Genomic DNA, 10,587 nt, shown 5'->3' with positions numbered 1-10,587 from the left:
TTTTGCTATTTCATTGCTGCTGGGGTTTGCCACTTTTTTGCTGCCAGGGTCCATATTTCTGCTGTTCACTCCAATTGGAGTCTTCTGCTGCTGTTTATGGCTAGGATCTGCTGGAGCTGCTCTTAACTGCTCTGAACTGCTGACATCTTATCACTGTTCTCACTACTGGTAACTGGGGTCTACTGCTGCTGTTTGGGATAAAGATATTGGAATACATTCTGAAAGAAGTGGTAACATTGGGACGTCCCTGGTATTGGTATCACAGTTGATTGCCAGGCTGTGACTAGTTGCTGTCAAGTTGGTGTGTTGGAATAACCGGATCGCATGACTTGAAGTTTCCCGCGCCGTCGCTTCTTTTTAATATTCGACCTCTCGTGACTTTATTGACCTCGCCTCCACGGCCCACGCGTGTTTTCCGTTCTTGACGTGCTTTCTTCTCTGGACAGAGCGCAACACTCGGCATCTGGAGTGTCCTTGTGATTATTGAACATCACGCTTTTGGGCGCTCGTGTGTCGACCACTTGACAGAGATGTTTCCACGCTTCTCTTCTTCGTCTGTTTTTCGTCGGTATCCAGCGTCCATCCGTGACTCTTGATCGTCCGTCGACACCTGGCCTTCGTGTGTCTCCGCACGTGGGTCCATCGGCCATCTTCCTGCGTCCGTCGCTGCCCGCCCACCGCGCGTCTATCGTCCGGTTCCTTCCGCCCGTCGTCACCTCGCTCCAGGTGCGGTCGCGCTGCCGGTCCCGCCCCGTCGGCGCCGGCGCGGCTGGCACGACGCCGTGCCCCGCCCGACCTTCGCGATCGCTGCGCTCCGTCGGTCCAGCGTTGCACGCTACCCGCTGACCGGAAGCGGCGCCGTCATCGGTCGGGCCTGGCGCGGCGCCCGCCAGGACGGCTGGCTGACCCCCGGTGACGGAGGACGGAGGTGCCGTGTCACTGCTCCTCCGTGAGCTGTCTCCACCGAACAGGTGTGGCACTGGCTGACAGTGGTAAACGGGGGTGGGTGGTGGCATTACTGGTTGTGTTTTTAGAGGTACTCCATGCACATGGCGTTGTCAAATGAGGTATGTCATGAAGTGGCACGGAGAGAAGGAAATTCGTCACGTGGAATAGCTTTGAAGACGCAAATTGGTTCATCGGAGGGACTTTTGCTATTCCTTTTCGTTCGAGGTTCGTTGTATTCGTTCCTGCACTGATTGGCACGAATCGCTGACATCCGCTGGTTATGCGTCATCCCTCTCATTATCATCGGTTCCGCTTGCATCATGTCAAAGTGCGCCTCTTCCGAGTGGCGGCTTCCACTGGTTTCTCCCCGGTCGCGCTGCGCTGCGCGCGGGGCCGGTAGCGCGGTCGGCCGGCGCCGCCGTCGCTGTCGTCAGTCGGAGGTGGGGCGCTGTCGGTGGCGGAGCCCGGTGCGATGCCGTGCTCGGTGGAAGTGAGTGCGGTGAACGAGTACCGCGCCGACACCGCTGTTGGTGCCGACGCGGGTGTAGCAGCGGAGCAGAGCGGCAGCGGACGGTACTGGTCGGAGAACGGACATGGAGTGACCTCACACAATGGTCAGTGACCCTGGCGGCCGCCTCCCGCCCCTAGCTTACGCGGAGGGGCGGAGGGGGCGGCGGCGCCGGGCGGCAGGCATATCCGGCTCGCGGGCGTATTGTGTGCATTGCGTAGGCTGCTATGGTATTGTCTGGTGCCTTGGTGTGGAGAAGGGTAGGTGTGCAATGTGTTTTAATGACAGACAATAGTCAGACGAATGATTGACGTGCGGCATCGTTGCTGAACTGTGGGTATATTTGTGGTGCTGTGATAGGTGTGATTTTTGTTACGAACTTTGTTAAACTTTGGGTATAGATGTGGTGTTGTGATAGGGGGATTTTCGTTACGTCAACAAAGGCGCAGCTCAGTTTGGTTCCGGCTCCTTCGAGTAATAATAACAAGTTTTTTCAACCCCGTACTTTGACCATCAAGCCTGACTCCCTGAGCTATTCAGCGTATTTTCGTCTGACAGAAGGCCTTGCCCTAGTCTCAGTGCATATTCACAGTTTGCCGGCTGGTCCTTTTTGACGGGCGACCTTCCGGTCTTTTTTCGGGTCTGGTCATGTGACCCCGACTCAGGTGTGGTTGACGTTTCGAAGGAATTCAATCGCCAGAATTATGTCGTGTCACGCCTGCTGTCCCGGAGCCAAACGTGGCTCAAATGAGACGCCATGGGCAGTTCGTGTCAAAAGACACGGACTATGGCTCACCAAAGTGGCAGTTACACGGTGCTAAAACTGGACAGACCGTAGCCGGGTTCCAGTCGACGGTGTAAAATGTTCTGCATGGGACGACGGGACGGCAGCTCTGCAAGAATTTCCTGTTGGGATGCCTGTTCAATGTTGGTGTGCTTGCTTGCAGCCACTTGCTTCAATTTCTTTGGATTGGTTGTTTAAATGAGTCAGCTGATTGCAACATGGCTCGGAGTGGCATTCCGTGATTTTGGGCCCAAGAAACCTCGCTTCCTGAAGCTGCGGTGATGCACTCGCGGTTTTATCTGCAGAGCTGACGTGCACGAACGCTGAGAGGTTTCGCGGAGAGTGGAAGGCTTCTGGGTCATGTCCAAAGGTGAACGGAGTTAGGCCACACTCAGCCAACTGCGACATTGCCGTACTTTGGCGGAAACCAGTGAAAGTCGCACGCCACTCGGCAGGGCTCAATTGCTATCAGTTTCGTAAGTCTGAGTAACTTCTGTGTGTTATGACTCAGCTAGACTTTGGCCCGCACCTCTCAACCGAAGCCTTTCCCAACCTCTGTGGGGGAGGGGCAGACCAATGACGCCACAGCTTGTCTGTCCTGTGTGCCATGGCCTGCTCTGCGTGGCTGTTCGGGCGCTCTACCCTCATGTGTTTCCGGCTATCTGGCGGTCTGTTCCATGACCTATCCTGCGCGACTGCCAGACGCCCTGCCCTCTGTACCGTACCCGGTTCTGCGCGGCGGCACAGGCCCGCCGCTGTCTACCGGCCATTCCTGTGAGTCCGTGCCGCGATGACGTGGCCCGCCCGATCCCGTCGAGCTTATCGCGGTGGCCGGACCTGCTGGGACGCGGGCGGCGCGCCAGACGCCGATAATGGTCCGCTGGTCGCTGTCAGCCGTGTACACAGGACTTTGAGCCCCAGTGTCAGTCGCACCTTCTCGCCGGGAGCTCGCCTCTATGGCCGGTTTGTTGGTCTTGTCGTTTGCAACGCCTGGAAGGTCTCGGACCGAGAGTGCCCCCCGATGATGTCAGACATTTCTTTCACAGACTCATGATGACGCATGGGTAGTGGGTACGCCTCTGTAACGTTCGCCAAATTCAAGGCGAGTTTCAAAGTCGTACCGGTGATTGTGGGTAGGCTGTCGCCTGTCGGTGTGTTTGACCGCAGTGGCGAGCGAACCATGCGACCTGCCCGTGACCGGTTATTCAGCACACCGTCCGAACACGATCGCTCATTACTGCATGGTCTATTCTGTTCAGCGTAGCCGTTCGGCCTGGCACTGCCCAGGATGATTGTCCGAGCTCGATGAAAGAGGTGCCGTTCTAGCCAGCTGTGGCATTGATTTAAGGCCGTCTCTACCAGTCTATTTTCTTACGACCTGCTGCGGTCCAGTTCAGTGCATCAGTCATGATGTAATTGAATAGATAGATTGTCTCGTGTTTGTGTATCATTGCCACGTCTCGATGGCGTGTGTTTTTCTTTGCGGCTAGGACGACGCCCTGACCTGTGGTGCGTGCCGGGCTGTACTGCGGTGCGTGCCTGATGACGCCCCCTCCACTCCCTCTCAGTCCTCCTTGACGTCTCGGAGCGGCAGTGGTGGTAGAGAATAGAGAATCGTGTGACAGTTGTGGGATAAATGACAGAGGAGATCACAAAGGCTGTCACAGAGGCGTCACAGAGGCGGCAGAGATAGCAAAGTGCCTGACAGGTGTAACAGACGGCAGAGAAGTGTAATAGAGGTGATAGAGGCGACGGAGATTGTGGCAGGGACGGCAGAGATTTATGTGACAAAGATGAAAGATGCATATGATATAGCTGATTCGGCCACTTCTCCATCGCTTCCATCGCAGCCCTTCGGCAGGCGTCATCCCCTGCCGGTCAGTCATTTCTTCCACACTTTATCTGTCCTAGAGCTCAGCTCGTCCACACTCAGTCCAGCCTCGAGCTTCCTGGACGCGAGAGCGAGCTGCAGCGGCCGTTCTGGTCGATGACTGGCGGCCGGCCGGGTTGCCATGACGGCTCACAGACGCGGACTGCGCTGTCATGCCGGCGGCGGTAGCGTGGGACCGCTCGACGGCCAGCGTGGTGTTGACCGGCGCCGCTGAGGCCCAACGTCGGCCGGAGTGGCACTGGACTCAGTGGAATGGCTGAGAGGATATGGATGAGGCTCATGAGGGCACCGTATTTATAGTCACCGTGCATGAAGGTGGAAGTACCGACGCATTTTGGTAGTTGGTCAGTGAGTAGGTAGAAGGAGGTAAAGGGTGAGTAGCTGCTGGAATGGCTGATATCAGATATTCACTTTGATGACACCAGAATAAATCGATAAATTTATACTTCGTAGGTGCTCTCATCCATCCTTGTGATCTCCGCATGATTGCATCAGTAGCCCAGACCACCCCAGACCGAGGGTCCCCAGCCTTTCCCACGTGCCGTGTGTCACAGGATACTCCTCTGAGCCTCATTCATAAACAGCGAGCGCTGAATAATCGGTTTCTGACGCGGCCGGCCCGGCCCGGCTCGCCGAATTATCTGGTGCAGCTCTTGGTGACACGTCTGTAACTGTCGCGGAGTAAGGAGGAATTGTAGCGGTAGTGCGCAACTTTCGCTGACTGGGCAGGTTGGGTTTCGGTCTGCACCCCACCGCACGTGTGCTGGAGAGAGGGAGGAGGAGGAGGAAAGAGTGACGATAGGCGGTGAGTGCCAATCACGTGGCCGCGCTCTGTGCCAAGAGTACCAACCGATTAAAACAAAGAGCTAACCCGCAGCAGCTGGCAGGCACCTGGAGCTCGTACGACGCAGAGTATGCAGCCGAAAGTTGATGGGAATGCAGTTGGTGCCGATTGAGTACCATCAACTACGTTGACTCAGCCTGCATCACGAGGCGCCACGTGCCCTGGTGCTGGTGACGTCACGGGGATGCTCTCCGGGGGGAGGACCTCTGACGGGGCGGTTTGTTTGGTCAGCTGTTCAGAGGCCCATATATCTGTTCACCTGTGGCCGCTCTGACTGTGCACCGCCCCGATGCATCTTAGCCATCCGTGGCGTCTTATTGCGCCCATCTTGCCTCTGTGGTCTACGTTTTGCATGATTCTTCACTCAGCCCTCCAGTCACCTATCACATCACTCATCAGTCATCACCTATCACATCCAGCGATCTCGCTCTAGCCAGTTCGCCACACCACCTTGTCACCTGACATGGTGGCACACCAAGACCAGCTCGAAGTAGACGGCCCTTGGCGGTCCGACGTATCACCCTCCGCTCAGCTGGGCCGGTGGCTGTTGGTGACGCGGCGGTGAAGGCCGTCATCCGTGAACACTCCGGTAACGGAACCTCCGGTCCCGGCGCCGCGCGCGTCGGCCGGACGTCGGCCTTCCGTGGGCCGTCGGCTGAGCGAGCGAGCGGCTCCGCTACCGTCTGGTACCGTTACCGCCGCCCTCCCCGTGGTCCTCCGCCGCTCGGGCATGCTCTCTCTCTCCTCTGCTCTCTCCTCTGTTTTCCTCTTTTGTCTGTTCTCCTCTCCTCTGTCTGTGTCATTCTCTATCTTTGTCCACGTCCTTTCGTCTTGCTGTTTTTCTCTTATCTCTACTCTCCTAATCTCTTCTCTTAATCTTTTCACTTCTCTCCTCAATCCTCATATCAATCCCATTCTTTCTTCAATCCCCTTCACCTTTTTTCTCCCTCTATATTTCTTTCCCTTTCATTCTTCCCTCCCTCCTATATCTCTCTTCCTCCCTCTCTCTCCCTATCCCTCCCTTCCTTATCTCTCACCCTTCCTTCTCCCCGACGTCCTCCCGCCGCCTCAGCCGTCGAGCCCCGGAGCCCCGCCTCTGTCCCACTCGTGCCCGATGACGTATCCCCCGGGGCGATGCAAGGTCAGCCGGCGGGTGGGCGTCGTGCCACGCTACCGGCGGGTCAGAGGAGCCACATCGATTAGCCGGCCCACTGCGACCTGTCACGGACGCCGCTGTGAAAGGGTGCGGCCGCGTTGGAGAGAGGCGCGCGATGGAGACGGTGGTAGCGGTGGAAGCGATGGCACCGTTGACGATGGTGGGGGTGATTTATTCCTGTGGTGGAGAGGATTGAAACCAGCAGTGATTAGCCGCATCGAGTGGATGATGCATCGGGTTAAATGTTGAATCGGACGGGCTGGGGTTGATCGGACAGTGTGCTCTGTGTTGATGGCGGATGACGTGCCAGATGAGATCATCAGCAACATATATTCACCAAAGGATTTACTAATGGGTGACTGACTCTCCGATAGGCTCAGGCTTGAATTAAGATCTGCCGAGGGAGATATCGTATGGGGTCGCCCATGGGTTTATTTTGTATAGGCCTAGTAGGGCCGAGGCTCAGTCGGCGCAGCTGTCTTGCAGATTCCGTCCTCGGATGGTGCTCTCCTTCCCTTATTTCGTCATATATCCTGGCCTCTGGTCCTTGGTCGTCGCCCTGCTTGTAGGTCGCTGGGTCCACGTTCCAATGTCGTCTGTCGCTGGTCGACTAGCCGCCGCCCCCGCCGCCGCCACCGCCGCCGCTGCCGCCCCCGCCTGAGCTACTGCGCCGCCAGCAGCAGGGGCCGCCTGGCACTCGGAGACAAATGGTGCAAGGTGCTCGTTCGCCAAATGACCCCGGCATAGAAGCTGGAACTAAGTTCGACCCGGGGGACAAAAGTCTCCATAGTTGCCATTATTCGGGAGATCCCGGCTAATGATGACCTTGGGGTGTTGCGTGAAGGTCATTGATGACGTCCATGGCTTTTCAGTGACAGGGTATTCTTTAGCTGTAGATCTGGGAAACTCCCGTCGTAAACTGACTCCCATGTCTGAATGCTGCCGCTAATCAGCGAGCAAACAAGTGATGGTGCTGTGAGACTCAGGTGGCTGCCAGCCATTCAGCATGGCTACATCGCTGCCAGTCGGCTGCAGATATCACTGCCTTCTCCCATCGCTTCCTCTGTGCTCTGGCCACTGTGGGCGCTGTCGCCACCAATCGTCCCTCACCGGTTCGAAGAGCGGCTCCAGTCCGGTGTCCGTCTGGTGTATCATTACCGGGACGTCAGGTGACCGCACTGACCATGGAATGCCGCTCACTAGCGGTCACTTTGGTCTTGCTTGTGAGTGGAGACTGGAGAGGCTGTTGGCTTCAGGACCGATATGGTTGGGTGATGCAGGAACGACAGTTCGGATGTCTGACTCCCGATTAAACTATGCGCTGATGCCAAGACCGGCACAAATATCGCCCAGTCGCTATTTGTGTTGTGACTAGGGCTGACGGCTGCCCCGGCACCCCCGTGGAGGTGTGGTCAGTCGGCTCATTTCGTGCCTGGTTTGTGTTTACCCGGCGAGGGCGGAGTCCGATCGATTGTTCTGCGGGGCTCGCCACGAAGCACCTCCGACGCAGGATATTGGGCAGTTAAAACTGTCAACTGACGCACGGTTCGATTGGTGCTTGGCTTGCTTTTGTCGGACGGGGAGGGAGTATTGGTCAAAGCAATGTATAAAACAACAGTCGAAACATGTGAGCCTTCTGAGCTGACGAAACTGCCGGGCTGTGTTGGCATGTGACATTTGTTGCGGCTGAAAAAGTTGCAGAGTTGCTCGCGAAATCTGGATCGATGGGACGTGGGTCAGTTAACTGCTCTATGTTGTATGAAAGTGGCATAAGTTTTTGCGTCTGTGACATTCGGAGTATGTTCCCACGGAATAATTAAAGCAATACTCGTTGCTGTAGTCGTGCGTCTTTGTCCCTCCAAATTCAGTGTCTGCTCTTTTGAACTTATTTCCTTCTTGGCCCACCCCTTAAAAAAGGCTCACCAAAGACCTAAACCCCACCACACCAGTACCACCGATCGGCGGTCGAGGACGCTAGGAATCCAGGCCAACACTGCTGACCTCCCGTCGATCAACTCTCATCCGAGCGAGCGGGTCGCGCGGATCGGGAATCCAGGTTCGAGCGGATCGCGGTCCACCGGACGCCCGCTCGGCTGGTTCTGATCAAAGACCAACTTGTAACTGTTCCTCTCGCATGGGGAAGGTGTGTGGAAAGTGCGATGGAAGAAAACAGCAGAATTCCAGGACGAATGTCAGAGGGTAGGTGAAGTCCCAACTTCCAGCGGATGGTTACAGGTTATGGGTGCCGGCGACATTTGCAGTCCGGGGTGCCCTGAAACCCCAAACGCCACCATATCCAGCGGATGGGCAGTGTCTTGGTTTGGGGCGTTCCGGCGGATCGGTTCAGTAACCTGGCTGGCGGCGGCCGAGGCTCGTCCACACTGTGGGAGCCGCGCTGATGATACGTGGGAAGTCTGATAGATTATCGGCCTGCCCGATAGCGGCTGGGCGCCGTAATAGCGGCAGCGACCTTGGTGGAGCGCCCGTTTCGGCGAGTTTGATGGAACATCCGTCACTCCGCGTCAGACCACGGCCCGGAAGTTGGCCCGCGCTCACCAGTGACGGCCGACGGCCTCGTCTCGTCCTCGTCTCGTCCATGTCTCGCGCCAGTTGATATCCTCTTCTCTCTAGCCAGCTGACACATTTTGGTGACAGACTGTGACGTCACTTGGCGATGGTATGACTCACGGACCTACCTGTCGTCAGCCCGGCCCCGAGGTTGTTTGTCACGCGCGCACAGCTGGTGAGCTCGATAACACTGTGCGCCGTCGGTGGCTGCACTGCCTCCGACAGCGATTAGGGCGGTATGCGCGCTGGCGGCGGCCGCTACCTGGGTTGAGGTGGTGAACGGATGCCACCTGTCCTTTGCCACAGTAGACAGTAGGTACTGGTCAAGGGCAGACTGAATCATTTATTTCGACAGGTCGGGTTAAACTCATGTTATCTGCGTTTAACTTCACCAGACCCCAGGTGACATCTCCTCATATGGACGAGTCAGGTCAGGTCGGTAGGTTGCCCTAGTGACATGTGTGTCACCCTAAGAGGAGACGCTGTCAGTGTCAGTTGAGTGTGTATTGCCGTTGTACTCGGCTGTTGCCAGGTATTGTGGCAGGTGGCCCGGTCATAGCGACCATTTGTGACAGACGCTGTAGGCAGATGGCTGCGGAGCGTTGGTGACTCGCCCGCTGCGTGGGTCCGTTCATTATGAGTTCCCGGCTGTGTTTGTGCTGTGCGTGTGTGCTGCGTATCAGTCTCTTCCGCTCCGCCCCTTGTATCACTCCAATATGTGACCGTTAGCTTTGCGCTGACTCTCCACCCTGCGCTGACTGGCCGTACGCTGACTGTCCACCCTGCGCTGACCGTTCACTGTGCGCTGGGTTTGGCCGTGCGCCGAGTTTAACCATCAACTGTGCGCTGACCGTCATCTTTCCTTTCGCCCGTCAGGGAGCGGTGAGGTGCCGGGCCCGGGGGCCGGACCCATCCAGCGGTCCCCAGCAGCCACCACGAGCACCGTCTACACCCGGCACAGAGGTGGGTCGCTCTCGCGTGACGGCGTACCGTGACGAGCGTGACGGCGGCCATCGGACGGCCGCGCCGCCTCTCCCGCCGAGCGCGGCACCGCGCCGTGTGGTACTCTGGCATATCGTATCGTACTCCGACGTATTGTGTCATACCTTGACGTATTGTGTCGTACTCAGGCCTACTGTGTCATACTCTGACGTGCCGTGTTTTGTCGTACTTTGGAACACCGTGTCATGTCGTGTTGTACTCTTACGTGTCGTATTCTACCCCTGACGCATCGTGGCGGCCTCAGGACATGTCAGGGCTCTGCCTTCAGGCGGGGCTGCGTCTCTCCTCTCTCCCTAGAGTACGCCGACTCCCGCACCGGAAATACCTCCGGCCGCACGTGTTTGAGGGCGGCTCGCCAGACTCCCCACCCCTCCTGTGCACCTCTCCCTTCCTGTGTTGACCTGCGGCTGATACATGGGACGATCCTGCGCGTCTCACCGCACCTACTCAGTCCCAGCGTCAGCTCAGCCACACCGCAGATACGCTCCGAGGCGCGCCGTGAGCTGGGACCGGGGCTCGGCGCCGCTCGCGTCGCCCGCTCTGTCCTGTGTGTGATGGATGGGAGACAGACGAGCGCCGTTTGGTGCCACGCTGTACGGGACTCTGGAGGAGCCGACGCGCGGAGAAATGTAATGAATAGGAATGTAGGATGAGGGAAAGGAAAATTGAATATAATTTGTTGTGTATCTGTAATTTATATTTACTCGAACTAGCTGCCTAAAATTAAAAAAAAATCGTGAATGCGTTTCGTAAAGAAGAAATGCTCGCCTCTCATGTTATATCATTCTTGATTACTCTCAGAAAATTCATTAGCCTCATTTTTCATTGATGCGTTTGTGCCATTCCGTTTGACTGTCGGCGTAGTAGCCAGTTTTCGTCGAGCTGC

At 56.9% G+C, this 10,587-nt stretch overlaps 1 protein-coding gene across 12 annotated transcripts in view; it reads left to right on the top strand.

Moving 5' to 3' along the window:
- LOC122377642 (MAP7 domain-containing protein 1-like) overlaps positions 1 to 10,587 on the top strand; it is a 46,445-nt gene that overhangs the window by 1,982 nt on the left and 33,876 nt on the right. For 8 of the 12 annotated variants that reach the window (XM_043357914.1, XM_043357913.1, XM_043357921.1 and 5 more), the window contains exons 1-2: positions 1,387 to 1,562; positions 9,576 to 9,662. In XM_043357914.1, the coding sequence (XP_043213849.1) occupies positions 1,421 to 1,562; positions 9,576 to 9,662 (229 nt within the window). In that variant the 5' untranslated portion in view covers positions 1,387 to 1,420. Of the gene's footprint in view, positions 1 to 1,386; positions 1,563 to 9,575; positions 9,663 to 10,587 lie in introns of those variants that run through there. The other 4 variants (XM_043357912.1, XM_043357916.1, XM_043357919.1 and 1 more) reach the window with 2 other exon arrangements.

Source organism: Amphibalanus amphitrite, unplaced genomic scaffold, assembly GCF_019059575.1.
Source record: "Amphibalanus amphitrite isolate SeventyFive unplaced genomic scaffold, NRLGWU_Aamphi_draft 000048F_arrow, whole genome shotgun sequence".
NCBI lineage: Eukaryota > Metazoa > Arthropoda > Thecostraca > Balanomorpha > Balanidae > Amphibalanus > Amphibalanus amphitrite.
Note: the sequence above shows the minus strand (reverse complement) of the source record. Positions and strands in the feature narration are given on the sequence as shown.